Source organism: Falco peregrinus, chromosome 3 (assembly GCF_023634155.1).
Source record: "Falco peregrinus isolate bFalPer1 chromosome 3, bFalPer1.pri, whole genome shotgun sequence".
In the NCBI taxonomy this organism is placed as follows: Eukaryota; Metazoa; Chordata; class Aves; order Falconiformes; family Falconidae; genus Falco; species Falco peregrinus.
The window spans coordinates 86,437,755-86,456,460 of NC_073723.1; the positions used below are offsets into that span (position 1 = coordinate 86,437,755).

The following is an 18,706-nucleotide window of genomic DNA, read 5'->3' on the forward strand; positions in this document are numbered from 1 at the left end:
CAGTGCTCAGGCCATCACAGGTAACTCCTGGACTTAAACATTTAAAGCCTTCTAATCTATATTAATCTAATCTTCTCCAATCTAATCTGATCTAATCTAGCCAGGTCATTTATGGAAGGTTAGTCACCATACTTTCTAGAGGCCAAATATTTCAAGAATTTACTGATCCCTCTTAAGGGACTTTGTCCCTCCCAGCTTTACTGGAGAAGCTAATGCAAAACCAATAATGTTTCAGGAAAACAAACAAACAATACCCTCAACCCCACACCCCCAAACCAACAAAACCAAAGAAACCAAAAACAAACCCCCAAAAAACACACAGGTACTTTTCCAGTCCTTCATCAGTTGCTAATAGTGACTGATCCACCAGTATCAGGAAAGGGTGTGCAAACCTAACATTTTGCAATTGTCATCTTGCATGGTAGGAGATAACTAGAGTAGGAAACACAGGAAAGAGCACAGGAAAAGAGTTTGGTGGTTTCACCATTGTAGGATTGCTCCTGAACAACGATGTTTCCAGCTGAGAGTCATAAATAACACACCTAGTTTAACAGCATAATTCTTCACATTAACGTCCAGGCTCCCCAGACTGTACATTTTCATCAAAATTTTGGAAGAAGGAGAATGAAAAAAGGGATGATGGCTGGCTCAGTTCATACCAGCAGCCTGAGTTTTTCATGCTGAATTTGCAATGGTATGACCAGTGTTGGCACCTGAGCAACTGAAAGTATCATGTGGTGCTTCTCTTTCCCAGCCTGCCCCGTGCTTGGAAATACCCCAAAGGACACATGCTTTTCAGGTGTACTGTGTTAATTGTCTTTAGATAGCACTGAGTTATTCATATCATGCAAAACAAGTGCCCATCTAATGGTGTTTGGTCTAGCAAAGGTCTCTGTATGAGGCTTTAGGGTAAAACAAGAAGGAAGAGGAAACAAAAAACGTCTCTCTCCAAGAATCATGATAGAATGGGTTGGGTTGGTAGGGACCTCAAAGATCATCTAGTTCCAAGCCCCCTGCCATGGGCAGACACCTTCTACTAGGCCAGAAGAAGATATCACAGTGGAGGTATCACAGACAGTCAGTCCTCTGTGCATCTCCCTTCCCCTCCTGCTCACACATACATGGAGCACTCAGCCCACCTGGGCACACGGCAGAGTTGTTGCACTGTCTCTGCTCCCGGAGAGGGCCGCTGCACTGAGTGCTGTAGGAAGACGACACGCAGAACCTCGTCCTGGTCTGCCAGCCCTCCCCGCAGGTAGTTGAACACACACTCCATGGGGACCACTCCTCTGCCGCGGGGTCACCTGTTGGGGTTGGAGCAGAAGGTGAGCACGTGGCACGTCCTTAGTACCTGGATCTCCAGGGTAGTGCTTGCCAAGTTACATTTCACCAGTCACTGGCGAGCCGTGAAGTTGTGCAATGTGTCCCACATGGGGTGTGACAAGAAAGGTGCAAGGGGATTGGTGAGAAAATGTGAAGGTTGACAATGGGCTAGAAGTTTTTTTTGGGTACTGCATAGAGCTGTAACACACACACGCACACACACAAACACACACTCACACAAACACACACACGCACACACAAAACCAAAAGGAGACTGTGGAAGCCTCAGGGCACTGGGCAGGGCAGGCTCCACCATAGATGATGAAGCGGTGTAGCCACTGCAGAACTATGTGAGCTGGGGTATGTAACATCTACTCAGAGATAGTACTAATTAAGTAACAGTGATTGGACAGATACAGTAAATATGACAATAAATTGAGTGGTTGTAAGGATTCGACTCATTTCCTGCCTTCTCACAACCCCTACCAATGCAGATTGGCAGTGGAGGTGCAGACAAGTCAGAAGATGACAGTGTCTGAGAAGGACATTGGCTGAAGTAACTCCACAGAGTTTTCGCTTGTCATCTCCTTCACCTGTGGAGAAGATCTGCGTTAACTGTGTGACGCAGAACAAGGCTGACTGTTCCAGAGCATCGTACAGTCCCTATCAATTGCTTACCTGATGGACAGTATTGGAAAGACAACTACAAGTATCTCATTGAACAAGAGAAGGGAGTGGAAAGCAATGAGACAAATTCCCTTTATCAATAATATTCCTGTAGAGAGACAGTCATGCCAGGGGTATTTCAGTCAGACCACAGCCTCCAGGTAAGTCGTCAGAAGTGTGACGTGGGCAGGGAAAGGACAGTTTTCCATTAATTTTCATAGGTATAAGTCTACCCTTGAGAAAATGTCTTTCTCTCCCAGATGAAAGCAAAAGCTTGCTTCTTTCATTTAAGTAAGCTCTGCATTGTTTGGGTTTTCTAATTTTTAATGGGTTGCTAATAATTACACATTATAAACCTAGAATGTAACATTTGGTATGTATAGCACACAGGCATATGGCACAAATAAACACCAGCACATCTTTGAGGATGCATAATAGAGGGACATACCCTTCTAGTAACAAGTTCTTCAGAGCATCAGACTGCACCATGTCACATCCTAACCAGATGCATCTGGCAGACTATGGATGATATAAGAGAGGTCATTGGGTGCAGCAGGTAAGCATGACTTCAAGGGTCGTACAACATGGCACAGCCTGAGCTGCACCCAGCACTTGGATGTGTTTCCCACACCACCACCCCATTCTCAAAGCTGGACAGCAGATGCTGTATTAGATCAGCCAGCTGCAACATGGAACATGAAAGAGGCTCTAGCAATGGGCTGCTACAGCTTAAGATCTCAGCCTGCTTATAGGGCAGTGAGGGTTAGAAACCAGCTGCATGAAAGTCAACGTTGGTACAGGAACTGTGATGGGGACTGTAAGGGTTGGAGACCATCAGACTCTCCAGTATGAAAGCTGTGCATGTCTGACTTTTTCCTCAAGGTGGTATATTTATGTACTAGTGTCTTAAGGGGAGTTTTCTGCATGCAATGAAATTTTATGCAGGATTTCAAGAGTTTGTGGCTCTCATCAACCTGCTCATTGGGATTTTTGGTAATCATCTATGTTGTTATGCATCATGCTTTTCAGCACATCTCCTTTGAATGTTTTCCTTCATTCAGGCAGTTGGTTGGTAAAAATATGCCCACTAATTGGCGGATGGTGCATCAATTTGTGCAGGGCTGTTGAATGGAGAAAGTGTAGAGGAAGAATTATCATTGAGGTAAAATGGACAGGCTTTCACTCCTTCATGTACTGGCTGGACTTAGAAAGAGGTGGAGGTAAGGATGAGTCTTCCTCTATCTCATCTATGCCATTGTAATGACTATCATGAGACTTAACTGCTTTTGTTCATTAAGCCAAAGTTGTTCAATACTCTTTCTCTTTGCTTTTGTGTTTTGGTTCATTAATCTATCCAGCTGGTTCCAGTTAGATAAATGTTATGGACCGCTGGCCTTTCTCTGTGATGTGTAGGACACGTTGTGTGTTTTGAAGCCTTGGGGCTTCAAGAAAATATCACTCCTGTATCCTGTTTCTCAACTACCAGATCTGCTGGTATACAGAGATTTAATTTCAATGGTAGTTTCGCTGCCTTTCCAATAAGGAACTTATCTGTCTATCAGACAGACAGTCCTGTCATACTCCAAGTTCACCACCAGCAAGTTACTTTTTTGGCACCGTCATTTCAGTTTTTGCCATCCAGAGAGGCCCAGACCCCAGAAGATCCTCCTTTGACCCACAGATCCCAACCATTCCTGCTACCTAGCCTGCTTGGATGCTGCATGAACAGACAGTGCCTTTTCACTGCTCAGAGAACACCCTCCACTGACCTTAAGTGACAACCCCAGTACTGCACTGAGCAGCACCAAGTCCCTCAGTGTCAGGGAGCTGGCATTTTTTTGGTAATTGAACGCTGCTAATTTGTGCCCAGAAGTCTTTCGAAGAGGCCAGAGGTGGGGTAGGGGAAGCCTGCAGACACACAGCTGCCTCCTCCATCAGCAGCTCATGGTTTGGAGAGTCTTCCACCCCATCACCTCCCCACTCAGTGCTGACAGTGATTTTGCAATCTCCATATTCAGACAAGAGTTACTGTGTCATTAGATGAATGAATGGCATCTTTGAACCAAATTCCTCTTCCGTCTCATTCCTCTTCTTCATTATTTTTGGCCTTTCCCCTTTCACAGTAGAAATATCTATGATTACAGGTAAATCTCCTCAGTTATCCTCTCTCACATTGCACCAATCCCTGGCTCTTAAATTCGTAATATAGTTTATTTTCCAAGTGCTTATTCCTTTGGGTTTGGTGTAATTTTGAACTAAGTAATTTATCTCGGTCTACTGGGGCACTATGTCCAGTGCAGTCTCAAACCTTGCAGAAATTCAACTGATTTTCAAATGATGAGAGACCCAGTTTTAAGATGTTCTTAGGCATCAGAACAAGCTCTCTCATTCTCCATCCAAAAGAAGCATGATATTTCCCACCATCAAAACTATGGGTGAGAAGAATTTCTGCACCCCTGTGGGTCAGAGTACAGCAAATACAAATTACTGGATGCAATATCTGCCAATTATTTACCCCAGAAGTGGATCCTGGATCTGTTTTTTGATATAAGGGCAAGAAATCTACCAAGCTCATCAGGTCTGAAAGCCCTTTAGGACAGCTCAGTACTGTCTTGTAATTAAACTTGCCAAGGATGCACTCCGCCAAATTGAACTTCATCCCCTAGAGGACAAGGGACCATGCACTGTCCTCCATCATGACTGATGCCTGTAGACATGTCTCTTCAGGATGAACCTTTGATTAGCCCTGTGATGCTCTAGGCTAGCTTGGGGATTAACAAGCATGTCCCAAAGGAGTTCACGAGGACTAGGACTCCATTTCAGGTGGGAAGATGGCCCTTTGCAGGGCTTGCTGCTCCCACAGAGCCAGCTGCAGCACCTTCCTGCATCTGGAGAGGAGCCAGCAAGTGATACAGAAGGAGACATGCTGGGCATCACTCCACAGGGATGTAGCACTGCAGTCCAGGGTTCTTTCCAGCTCCTGGCCAGCTCTGAGAACAGCTCAGCTGGCTTTACAGAGAGCTCAGCTGGCTGCAGGGTTCCCAGCAGCACCTGCAGTTTCTCTGTGACACTCCTTCCCTCGGCACTAATGGAGTGGCACATCACTGTCATCCCTCCGCCAGGATCCCTTCCTGGTTTTGGCGTCATCTGTCAATCTGACATCTTGCCATGTTCAAGCCACTTCTTCACTCACATCCTGCTGCTGGCACAGAGCTCCTGGAAAAAGTCTGTGGGCTGAGCTGGGAGGGCCCGTGCCAGGGACCTGCTGGGCTGGATTTCACTCTTGTGCTATTGCTGAGAGAGACACATGGGCAGCCAGCATCACCACACCTGAGAGCACAACTGTGCCAGAGCCTATGGGCCAACAGAACCTGGACACCAGGGCTGCAGAGGGCTGGCAGGAGGAAATACTAGTCTTCAGCTGTGCAGGACCATCCCCTCATCCCTAGTCCTTATGGCTGGCATCAGCTGGTTTTTGTATTTCATATTTTTCCAGGTCTTGACTGGATGTGAAATGGTTTATCCCCTACAAACTCTGTTAATTGCTAAGGAAGACGTGGGCTTTGCTTTGGCACCTCCAGCTGAAGACTCCCTCTAAATATCTCCCTGGGCTGTACCCTCTGCCTGGTCTTTACATCTCCTCCATGCTGACTTCTCTGAACAACTTGGCAGCAGTTGCTGCTCCTAGGATAGTGGCAGGAACTTGACATGCTTGCAGTAGGACAATGCACATCTCCCAGCCCATGCTGCATGCAGGGATAACCAAGCCCAAGTCAGCCACGATGCAGCAGTGGCTACGATAGCAGGGAGTTAATAGAGATGTCACTGAGCCCAGATGCAGTATCCAGCTGAACGGCAGGAAGAAATGCCAAGCTATAAACCTGATGACTGAGCTACAGGTTGGAACAAAGCACCAGGGAAACACCAGGGATCAGGTAGAATAGAACAGGGAACATCACAGGACATGCCTTGGAGTACCTTCTCTTCCTCCTCATTTGGACATGTGTAACTGAGAGATTGAGCTCACCTTCACCAGGTTGTAGTGGTGCAAGCACTCTCCCTCTCCTGCAGCCTTTTGCCAGCCGCCACTGATCCTACAGGCAGTGGAGCTGCTCCTACTGGAGGGAACAGGTTCAGCAATGGGTAGCAAGGAAGTTCAGGCCATCCCCTGACTTGTGTTGAAATCCACAACCCCAGCCACTGCCCAGTCATCCCCAGAGCATCCACACCACACAGCTTCCTGATGCTGCTCACTACTGCAAACTGGCAAAGTCCTGCTGTGTTGGACGGAGCACAGCTGTTTTACACAAGAATATGACCTGCTTTTCCTTATCATCTATTTCACAGCTCTGGCTCTTCAAATCACCTGTCTGAAGCCTTTCTAGAGCACAAATTATTTGCAAAGTCAGTAGGCAATGATTTTTACCTGTTTTAAGCTATTGAGCACACCTTGCTTTGTCCAAGACCCATGAGCTTCTGCCATGAAAAGCAGCCAAGAAGGGAGAGCACAAAACCTCTCCAGACTGGATCTGTCATAGATCTAGGTCCAGTTCATTCCCATCTTCCCAGCTCACTTTCTTTGATATAACTACATTTCATTCCCCTTCTGTTGCAGAAGGGTGGAAGGTCTGGCTGCAGAACGTACCAGATAAAAGTCCTTGCACAGCATAAGACCCAGTAACAGAGGAAAGCCGTCCTGCTTTCTCCCTATCGTGCCCTGTACACCTCCTCCTATGGTCAATGGAAAGGCATGACATGAACATCAGCAAAGAGGCTGTATCACAGTAAGGTCAGCTTTGGCTTAATGAACCATGGCTGTTCATATAGTTCAGACAAAGCAGTGACTCAGAAGTGGGCAGAGTGATGAGAAGCCATCTGTGAGATGCATGGTCTTGTTAGAGCTTTATGTCTAACCCTTTTTGCCTTCTCTGGCTAATGGCAACAACACAAAACCCTGTAGGGTAATGGAAGGGAAACAAACTTGGTGGTGACCATTTGCTCAGTGTGTGACTTCTTGGATAAGCCCACACTAACCTGGGGGGGGAAAGAATTGGTTAGCTGGGTCATTGAAACAGCAAAGCGAGTCAATGCAGTCAGCCCAGCCCAGCTAGGAGGTGCAGTGACCAGGCAGTGTACCAGCTCCAGAGGCTGTTGTGGTAGGTCAGAGCTTACCTATTTGAGGTGCAGGGTACCCGTAGTGCTGCAGTTCGTCAGTGTCCTCTCGCTTTCTGTTATCTGTGGACCTCAGCGATTGGCTTCTGGAATTATAGCGTCCATTGGCTATGGCAAGGTAATGGGTCATGTAAATACACCTTGGTTCACTCTGCAAGATCTTTCACTACAAAGGTTACACGTATAAACAACAGCAACCTGCAATGTTCGGTTGACACAACCACCTGCTTTCCAACCCCAGCACCCCTGGCCACCAGCAGTCCCCGAGGCTTTAGCACTGAGCCAGCCTACTAGACTCAGAATGGCTGGAAGGTCAACCCCTTGTTTCTCAATGAGATGTGGGACCATGCAGAATATGATCCCTTATGTCTGGTCTTTAACCAATTTCAATAATTTTATAGGGTGTCTATACTCTTTACTGTACTTGTGGAGGATTTAGCCTTTTCAGATACACTGACAACAAATCCCACATCATCCCAGCAATGTTTTGAGATCTATGGTGGTGACTGGCAGCATTTTTTTGGTGCAAAACTCTGCCTTGCCACCAGCACCTACTTAGCCATGGTCTACAGAGTAATCAGAAAATACTGAATGGAACAGGCAGGTGAGGGCAGGTGAGAAGGAAAGGGAAAACCCAAAAGGCTGTCTCCTTCACAGACTTTACCACCAGCAACAAGGAGAGATGAAGGTCTGGTGTCAACATATTGACAAACCAACTATGGCTGGGCACCTTTCCAGCTGAAGGTTGGAAGCTCTTGACCCTAATGTCCTAACTGAAAATCTCCCACTGAAGAATACGGTGTTGAGATCAGAAGGTAAACAATGCATCCACCTTAAAGAAGAGGCATTTAACTCCTGACTGACAGCTAGCACCCCCATTCCTTCCAAACTCATGTATCTGCCAGCTTTGCATTTGTATCTCATGGGGATCAGCCCTGAATTTGCCACAGAGGAAACTAAAATTTCCATTCTCCATGTCACAACCCTGACACATGCCCTCCCCAGTAAAGAGAGAAACAACTGAGCAACAGCAACCAAATCCTGCCCACCAGTATGGCCTGATGTAAATCAGGAGAGCTCAGTGACTCCACTGGAGTCACGCAGAATAGCAGAGCAGAGCTGAGCCCCAGTAATCTGTGATCTGGCAACCAATTTGTTTCCAAACAGCAAGTACCAGACAGAGGATCTTTTTCCCCAAGGAGGTAAAACAGTCAGACATCTTTTGAATAAGCACAAACTGCCAAGAGATCAAATGGTGACAAATTTGATCTCAGAACCCTGAGAAAATTAATAAAGGTTAATGAAGCTTCAGTGTAGTGGCAGAAATCTTTATTGCCATCCAAAAAGGGAAAGCAGAGGAGGGAGAGGAATTACTCAGAGTCCCTGCCAGGAGCCAGACTTTATATTCACTAGTGTGGTTCACAGAAAAGGCCCATTTAGTTTCTGAAATTATATTATTTCCCATTACTGTTGCCCAAAAGAGGGACGTAAGGAACCTAGGAACTGGTCACACAGACTCCTTCAAACCTTCCCAGCACCAACTGGTTGCAGGCTGCTGCATGGAGGGGATGGGACGGGGCAGTCACCCACCTGCCATCATCAAGGGAAAAGCACCAATAGCCAGACATCAGGACTACAAACATCCTGATATTTGCATACACCTTGTTTTTGTCTGGCTCTTTATGGGAATAGAAAGGGCCCAAAGCCTTTGATTTTAATAACTACAAAGTCACGGGACTTCCCAATGTGAGATTCAGTTTTTTAAAAATGCCATCCTCTAACTAGCTTTCCAATATCAAGTGTCTTGGATTTCCTTAGGAGACAAGATAAATTAGTCCTATATTTGGGACACATCACAAACCCCGCTCCATTCCCACCACCCTTTGCAGACTATACCTATGCACATTCTTCTTCCCCGATTGAAGCCCTCTACAGGAAAGCATACAAACCACAAGAATACACAAAATCTCCATCTGCAGTAAATCCCATAGGCTTCCCAGGGACTTGTTTAGGTTGTGAGGAGAAACAGAGGCTGGGCAACAAGGTGTAGATGTGGAGCCTGGATGGCTTTGTCAGGTGCTCAGAGCAAGGAAGCTGACAAGGAAAACCAGGGACTGAATATCCCAGAAGCAGCCAGTGAACATGAAGGGGTGAGTGGACAGAGATAGGAGGCAGGACAGAAGGAAGGAAAGACAAAACAAAATCAAAGGTTTAAATGCCGCCCTGGCACCCTGCACGTCTTCTCACCAGTTATTTGGGTCCCATGTACTGACATCTCCTAGTGACTTCTCCTAGTGACCGATCCTAGTCTCAAAGGAGCTGCGTGATTTGCTTTGCTCCCTGATGGATATAAGTCTATGCTGTTATTGCTCATCCTAATAAAAATCAAACAGGTCTAGTGGCTGAATGTGTGACCCTTTCAGCTTGCCCCAAGCCTCCCCCAGCAAAGACTGCCTCCAGACCTGTGCTGGGGTCACTCTGCTGCAGCAAGCAGCCTCCTCTCTGGAACAGGTATTACAGAGAAGCAGGTCTGTCTCCATTCAACATGGAACATGGATTAGATTTAACCTGGACAGTTGCCTCAAATGTATGCAAAAATCAGCCGTGGTTCTGAACAAAGCAAGGAGAAGCTGGGTCCCTTACGCACAAGGTAAAGTTGGTGCAAGTGATGCTTTGCTGTGGATTTTACACACCTGAATTTTAGGGGTCAGGGGGGAGGTCACAAAATAAAGGCAATGGGGAATTGCTTGGATTTCAGCAGTCCACTTCCCACAAGGGTGTCAGTGGAGAGAAGTGATGTCAAGATCAAAGGAAGACCTAGGCTTGATTTACATCCCAGCTGTATAAATGCCATGAGGATGGCACATTGTTGAAATACTCAGCACCTTGGAGGAACTAGCATGAGGGCTAGAGAAACAATGCCCTTGGAGGGAATGCAGAGATGTTGCAATTGCAAGCAAAGGCAAGCACGTGAGATTTTGGAAGAACGTAGCTCAAATGTGGATGGGGAGGATGATCTTGCAGTGCTGGCAGTAGTGGGAAGAGGAAGCAGGTGACCAACGCTTCTAATGAGAACATGGAATGTGTCAGACAGCACTTTGCAACACAACCAAGGGGGAAAAAATCAATGCAGAGATTTTGCAGTGTTGTGGGCCAAGGTTTTAACATCCATGCACATCTCACCAGAGCTACACGCTCTTGCCTCTATAGTCCTCCCCCAAACAGGAGAGGCAAGGAAAATAGCAGGATCATGAAAGTTATTCAGGCAAGCTGGGATGGTGGGAATGAAAAGATGGACTAGTGCAAAGAGTGGAAAGGGATGGTTTAAAAACCCCATTGAAATGGGGTAAATGTATCTCAGTGTAGTAAAACTGAAGAAGGTCTTGTCTGTGGGGTTTCTGGGGCACCTAGCAGGTGCTAAAGGAATAAAACTGAGGATAGAATCACTAACAACCCCTAAAACCCAAGATCTCAACGGATGTAGAAAGGGGTCATTTTGGAGGCCACTGAATGTATGGCAATTGCATAAACAAAGGAAATGGCCCAAAGCATTTTGATTTGAACATCTGAGACTTGTGAAAACATCATTGGGAAAGTTGCGTGATTCCTACATATAAAATGTCTGAACTACCATTAAAAGGGGAGGCAGTGTGAAGACTCTGCAAGCAACAGCAGATACCTATAGGACAAGGCAATCTTCCAGTTTGCAGTGAATTCTAGCCTGGCCTGCAGGGGATTGAGATGCTTTTACACATGCACAAGATATTTCAGCTTGTTGGTTGCAGCAAAAAGGTTATTTTTAATGAAAATCAAGGGCAGCAGAGAATAAGACTGGAGCTCAGTCTTTTGAATGCCATGGAACATGTGTTTCTTCACACCACTAAGAGTTACACAGCTGAAGGGCTGGAAAGCCAACATGGATCAACAGGACTGTACTGGTGTCACACTCTGCACCTGATGGCAGGATGTGGCCACTCTTTTCCCAGCCTAGGGCAGACGTATCTGCCCAATCTGCATATTCATAAAAGTCAGAGATAGCTTTGCATTCCCTTTGCCAGATGGGATGGCAGGATTTCAGCTGGCTTCTGTACTGTTTTTCGTTCCCCAGGAATGAGTGCAGGCTGCCTACATCTCTGATTGTTCTTGCATTTCTCCAGCACTGCTGAATTCCAGCACCAGGGTCAGGCCCATGACACCCCTCACCCTGATTTGGGTGTTGTTCTTCCACATTGCCCATCCAGCCTCCCTGCAAGGACCCTCTGCATGCCAGGTTGTAAGCAACCACAGCTGCTAAAGCACCTTGCAGCCAAGAGGGGCCACCGCACAGCGGGTGTCCCCTTCCATCCAAAGGGGGTGGACCTGGAAAGCTCCTCTGCAAGCACTTGCCACCACACTCATGTTGGCTTTTCTTTCCTCCCTCAACAAAACAGCATCTCCTGGCCAAATCCAACAGATGGAGGAAATCTCCCCTGTCTGTGCCAGAGAGGAGGATATCACTGGGTCCTTTGCCTCTAGCAAGGAAAAAAAAATCAGAGTTACAACAAACACTGAGTGTTGTCTTTCAGATTATGTCTCTTAAGCTGAACAGCTGCCATGAAAAAAGGTTCTGCCTAAGCCAAGCTGCTGTTACCAGACAAAGTTTCTTTTCCAGTTTGGGATGAGCCTTCATTACAGGTTTTCTTCAGTGTTTTGCAGCTTTAGGTTTTGCCCATGGAGGTAACTTACCTGACTCACTTGCTCTTGGGCTTGGGTATGTATCCCTGGGGAAATCTATCCAGATGAAGATCATCAAGTAAGAAACTCCATTACATGAAACAACAGAAATGGTGGCCCAAACAAGTGGAAAACCTTCAAGTCCACATACAAGTGGTACCTGTGGAGTCATTCAGCCATCCCTGTGCTGCGATTTCAAACAACACTATGGTCTCCAGACAATGTGCTCAGACTCAGCCCTGGGAACCACGTGGCTATAGCTACGTTTCAGTGACTAAGCTGCCAGAAGTCACACCTTTTGGAAAGGCTGAGAACCACCGTGGCCACTGCTGCACACCAAGACCCACTGAAGCAGGGCAAGTCTGGAAGAGGAGGCATGGCAGGACCTGGAGAAGGTCCACCTGGGAGAGGAGATATGTGATGAGAAAGATTAGATCCCTCTAGCGCATTTGTCATGGCCAAGCAAAACAAAACAACTAATGAAACCCTCACAGATCCTCCACAAAGGTTTATCTCAGCAGCTCCAGAGAGATGAGTGGCAGCACCTGAAATTGTTCCCAGTGAGAACCTGCCCCAGATGTGGTACCAGACCAAGACCTCTCCCCAAAGTTGGAGATCCAAATAAACAGCTGAAACACTCTTGATAATCACCCATCAACTTAGGAGCCACTTTGGCAAAAGCAAGGAAGGAGAAGTTAAAGAAAAGAGATCAGTTTACCCTTATTTTGAATGTGGTGGTGATTTCTGTGTTATTCCGACCTAACTTGCTTGGCCAGAAACCGACTGTACTTCTCTGGTGTAATTAACTTCCTTGGACAAGTTTCAATATACCCCCACAGCAAAAGGGAAAATATCAGAGCACTCATCTCTGTTTTGTTTGTTGTTTCATCAGGATTATAGATGGCCCTTTGATTAAGGAAAAGAGAATTTTTTACTGGTTTTTTTTTTTTTCTACTAGAAGGTTAAGGTGTCAGCTACTCCACAATGCTTGGAGAGCTAGTCAGGTATTACTACAAGCTACTGAAATGCTGCACAGTTCAGGATAAAGGTGTTCTTCTGTCCAGTTCTTCTTATCTTCTTCTTTTTCTTTATTTTTTTTTTATTAAAAAATAAATTGATTGGACTGTATTTAACTGCAATGTATAATGAACACTTAGGAAAATAACAGTTCAAGTGGAAGAATGAACATCCTACTCACCCTTAACAAATCTATGAATAAAAGACAATAGGAGAGTAACAGTGACACATTTAAAACAGGATTTCTATTCTGCTTTTAAATCCTCTCAGGTTTTTGGTACAGATCACAGTAAAGAGAAAAAAATAGGATATGTGCAAAAAAAGTCCTTCCTGTTTTAAAGTGCATATCTCTTAAGCATGGCTGCAAAGGCAACAAGGGACAGATTCACTGGGGGGCGAGCTCAGAGACAAATGCACAGCTTGAGTAGAGATACAGGATTATCTTGAGGTAGGACACAGACCTCAAGATTTGCATGGAAAAGCCTTCATGACAGATTAATTGTTCACATCTTCCCTCAAATGCTTTCCAGCTTGCCAGCATGAAAGCATCACAGTGGGACTCAGCAGTTTGTCTGCAAAGAGGCTCCTGGGAAAATTAATCAGAATTAACTTACTTATTTCAAAGAGATAAATCAATTTGTGCTGCCCCACTCTGTAAGTGTACTCTTTTTCCAAACTAGGGCCTTCCACTTAGCTCAAGATCTTTTCTTCCAGAATAAGCTCAGCTGAACAAACTGCACTGCAATTTGGAGCAGGAGTTGACTGGGTATGTAATGGAGAGAGAACAGGAAGACAAGTCAAATCATTTATTGAATCATAGCCCCCCCGGGGTACAATCAGAGTTTTCTACACTCAAGATCAGCTTTGTTGAATGTTGTGTTCTGGAAAAGACAAGTGAGTAAATAGTGCGTAAATAGCGATTCATCCTTCACTGCTGTGCTCCACACAATGAGCAGAGCTGGAAACCCAACCCAGACTTCCAGGCTCCACAGTTGCCCAACATCCCACTTCATCCCTCCTTGCCACAGCAGAGTCAGGAAAACTGTCATGAAGAAAAGCCAAGTTTTGCCCCTGGGACAAATCAAGGGAAGATGTTATACCCCTTGCTCAGCGCTGGTGAAGCTGGGACTTGGAAAACTGTGTCCAGTCTGCCTGCACCCTGCTCCACCACTGCCCCTACCCTACCCCAACCCCCCCAGCCCTCCAGTTCAAAAGTGATGAGAAGGAATCAAACAGGTCCCATTGGAGGGCTTTGAAGATTATGAGGGATGGGGACAGATGTCCTGCAAAAAGAGTCTGGGGAGCTGGGTCCCCCTTTTGTTTATCTAGCACAGGAGAGGCACTCTAGGAAGGTTTTTTGCCTGTTGTTCCGTGTCCCCCAAGTTCAAAGAATGGCAACACCTGCAAAGCCCCCTCTACCCACCCACAATGCCAGCTCCACCTTCTTCTCCTTCTACAGAATTGTCCATCAAGACTGATGTGGACCTTCCTCCAGCTCCATTCAGGCACACTCAAGCTGCACATCTGGACTCAGGTCCAGCTTCCAGGTCTTTGCACTCTTACCCTTACTGCCCCAGGCCACAGCTGTGTTACAGCTACAAAGTCACCAGCAAGCATGGGGGACACAAATTAAATAACCTTAGTGTGGGCAAACCTCAGAGGGAAATTAACAAGTGTGAGTCAAGGGGATGAAATTCAATATACTAGGTTTCATTAGGGAAAAAAAAAAAAAAAAAAAAAGCCTAGTTTCAACGTGATTTAAATTTATGGAAGTGGTAAAAAATGCATGAAATAATTTTAGCTCTTATTAGAGGAATATATTTATGTCCCTCTATTTGAACTTCCCCTTTATCAGGAGATACTTCCTTGCCTTTGAAGACAGTTGAACTTTCCTTAGTTATTTGACTAGTTGGAGGAGTTATTCAAACATTCTCTACCATGAATTTGAAATAAAAAGAGAGGAATAATTATAATCAGCCATTTGCTTGCATTTGCTAGGCTGAGCTTTTTCTGCTTTTTTTTCCCTCTTCATCCCCCTCTTGACTCAGCTAATGCAAAAGAAGAAATGGTGACAAAAGTGCCAGAGGTTCATCAGCTCAACCCATTGATATCTGACTGCTGACCAGCACAGACAAGCTGTCCCCTGCTCTCTGGTGAGGAGGTCTTGGAACAAGGCTGTATTACAGGAGCAGAGCGGAGCATCTGCCAAAGGCTTTGCCTTGCTCAAGCCCTGTGCTTTTCCTGCCTAAGGTCCAGATCCTTCTCCACATCTTAAGATTGTAGGCTTCATTTTGTAAAAGAAAGGGACAGCAATGCTGCTTTTGATTGGGAAGGTGAACTAACCCAAAAAGAAGCAAAATTAGCATCTGTCTTGGCTGCATGCTTTATTTATTGGGGAAAGAAACTCTAACTGTCAAATAAATGCCTTTAAGGGTGTATATTTTGCCATCGGTGCCAGATTTATCACCAGCATATGAATAACTGATGTAATCCTGCTTATAGGTTCCCATAGATTAGCCCCCATTCTTTGGGGTAAAGGTCTGGATCTGCAGGTGTATGTGTTGGAAGACGTGTCAGCATGTGCATGCGTGACTGCGAGACAGGCAGGGAAGGGCAGAGCCATGCACAGCCGAAGTCCCATGCTCCCCTGGGCTTGCCACTCCGACACGGCCCTTTGGCAGCTTTGCCATGCCTCTAGAACATCCTTCATTATTCATGGCGTTGAGGCCAAGCTCCTTGTGGAAAGAGCGACCCGCTCACGCGCGTGCAAGGGAACATGCCTCCACTTACTATTGCATGCCTTCCTATTGCACAGCCGTCCTTCCTCCAGGACTCCCTCGCAGACAAGACCTTCGTTGGGAAGAGGCTTGCAGGTGCGCATGCGGGTCTGCAGGCCTCCCCCGCAGTCCTTGGTGCAGTCGCCCCAAGCCGACCATGGGTTCCAACCACCTGGGCAAAATCCAGAAAAGCCTCATCAGCTTCAGTGAGAGCCCAGCACCCAGGAAGCTGAGGCAACACTGGCCTGGCAGGCCCTACAGTGTACCCACTGCCAAGCCCCAAAACTGGGATGTCTTTGAATGTGGTAGGACTAGACACTGCAGGGCAGACCAGAAAGTCAAGACATAAGAGGGGAAGGGAGAAACATTGCCTTTTCATTGACTTCAGCAATTCCCTATCTCTAAACAGGGATTTTGCCTTCCTGGAAACCCTGCCCCATTTCTAACTAGTCCAGTTCTTCCTGTGCTTGCTGCGGCAAAGAGGTCCCCTTCTCTTAGAAGGCCCCCTGTTCATTTTGTGGCCTGTTGGCTTCTCACCCCAGAAGGCATTTGCAAAAAACACTTCAAGGTACTCATCCAACATTGGTGGGATTGTCTCTCCTTCGTCCTCCCCCATGCAAACACACATGCCTACTTGCAGACAACACAAGGGAGTTGGGAAGGTGTTGAGGTCCTACCACCCATTCACCCCCTCAGAGAAACACTCCTTTTCCCCATACTGCAGATACCACCAGCCACAAAGAAGTACCGCTTTCAAGAATGGCTTCGGTGAGGGAATGATTTTCCCCTCCAGCACCCTTGCAGCACCCACGGGGAGCAATCTGTGAGCACCGTAAGACAAAGGAGCTTTTTTGGCTTCCCTCCCCAGCCATGCTTAATGCTGGTGTTGGCAACACACAGCCTTCCCCCTTGTACCACCAGCTACAGCCCTGCAAGCTGATGGAGCTAGCAAACCCCTTGCTGCCAGGATGGCGCTGCTGCTTGCAGAAGGGAAATGCTGAGCCTGTGCAGCCTTCCCCACCCTGCCTCCTTCCAGCCTGCTGTCAAGAACAACTGGATCTAGTGAGATGTCCATAAATGTTGATGGAAGGATGGACCATGAATGCTATCTGAACTTGGCATGCCTCCCGCAGTCCAAAGCCTTACAGCAGGGCACCTACAGGGAGCCCACCAAGGCTGGGTTTCATGCTGTAAAAAGACAGCAGGGGATCATCCAGGCCCCTCAAGTGATGGATAAGCTGTCATATCCCTCAGTGGTCAGTTCACTCCTCATTGGCCATATGCAGCAAGCTAAAATCTGCTAAAATAGGCCTCTGGTTCTAACAGCTGGTGACTGCTTCTGCTCTATCGTTTTCCCACTTCGTGGGGAGGAGCAGAGGAGGCCCTTTATCCCAGAGGTGGTCATCCTCAGATGGCTGCTTTTCCTGCTGTGCATTTTCTCATTACCCACAGCTACCCTTGGAGATGCTTCAGGTCAAGAAATTCAGCTATATGCCATGCTCAGGCACAGATAAGGATAATGAGGTAAAGATGTAGCTTTCTGAAGAGAGGAAACATTGGGAGAAAGACAAATGCTGCTTTTAAAACTAAAAACGAAATAAAGCCACTTTTTCTCACCAACAGTCAGAGTTTTCAGAGAGGCAAATGATCCATTTCAGCTGGCCCAGTCTCCCTGTGTTGTTATTTATGAGGCAATGGAGACCATGGCTGTCCTCTGAGCTGTGGGCTCTGCTGCTCCCTACACACTCTAGGTAGGACACCAGCCCTGTCTGCAAAAACACGGGTTCTCAACAGCCCAGCTAGATGTCAGATCAGAATATAGGGATATTACCAGCACCCACTTGCACAGGGTTGGGCAGATACTCATCCACCTCCATAGCACAAAGCTGCAAGTCCATACTCTACTACCATCAGCCTAGCTGTGCTCTAACTTTTGCTCCCAAGACAGAGTGAAAATAAACACATTCTGAGCAACACTCACATTGATGAATGCAGTGGAAGCTGGTTAGATACTTGTGCTGGTTTTGCTGGGATAGGGTTAATTTTCTCCACAGTAGCTCGTATGGGGCTGTGGTTTGGATTTGTGCTGGAAACAGTGCTGACAACACAGGGATGTCTGGTTCCTGCTGAGCAGCGCTCACACAGAGCCAAGGGCTTTGCTGCTCCTCAACCCACCCACCAGCCAGCAGGCTGGGGGGGCACAAGGAGCTGGGAGGGGACACAGCCGGGACAGCTGACCCCAGCTGACCCCAGGGGTATTCCAGGCTGTATGACAACATGCTCAGCACATACAGCTGGGGGAAGAAGAAGGAAGGGGAGGACATCCAGAGTGATGGTGTTTGTCTTTCCAAGTCTCCATTACACGTGATGGAGCCCGGCTGCCCTGGGGATGGCTGAGCACCTGCCTGCCGGTGGGAAGTGATGAATGAATTCCTTGTTTTGCTTCACTTGTGTGCACAGCTTTTGCTTTACCTATTAACCGGTCTTTAACTCAACCCACAAGTTCTCTCCCTTTTACATTCCTGATTCTCTCCCTCATCCCATCAGCAGAAAGTGAGCGAGTGGCTCTGTGGAGCTCAGTTACCAGCTGGGGTTAAACCTTGACAATACTTAATAATGAGATTAACACAGGAAAATAGAGCAGGATGGAGATGCAGGCTAGTGAACCTGCCAGCAAGGTGCTCAGAGATACTGGCAGCATTGTGGAGGATGGAGCTGTTATTGGCACACAATAAATATTTGACCTTAAAGAAGACTGTCTTTCCTTTGAAAGACACTTTCTCTGTTGGTTCCTTTTCTAAACAGCACAGGGAAATAGGCTTGTCTCTCCCGTTCCCTGATGGGAGACAGATTGTGTTTCAGTTGCAAGAGAGGCCAATGGCATAATAGCAGGTGATGCCTTGCTTGAGCTGATCGGTAGGATATCTGTAACCAGGCACATTTAGGAGTTAATCAGCTCTTTGCTTGCCCTTTTAAGGATGTCTTACTTTACTCTCACTCCCTTGCAAATTAGAAGTGGTGCTGGGGAAGGGAGAAAG

General features: G+C 46.7%; 1 protein-coding gene across 6 annotated transcripts in view; it reads right to left on the bottom strand.

The window, feature by feature from the left end:
* Positions 1-18,706, bottom strand: part of ADGRB1 (adhesion G protein-coupled receptor B1) — a 295,063-nt gene that overhangs the window by 148,023 nt on the left and 128,334 nt on the right. For all 6 annotated transcript variants that reach the window (XM_055800321.1, XM_055800320.1, XM_055800318.1 and 3 more), the window contains 3 exons: positions 15,682-15,840; positions 7,162-7,269; positions 1,140-1,304 (listed from right to left, as the gene is read on the bottom strand). In XM_055800321.1, the coding sequence (XP_055656296.1) occupies positions 1,140-1,304; positions 7,162-7,269; positions 15,682-15,840 (432 nt within the window). The remainder of the gene's footprint in view (positions 1-1,139; positions 1,305-7,161; positions 7,270-15,681; positions 15,841-18,706) is intronic.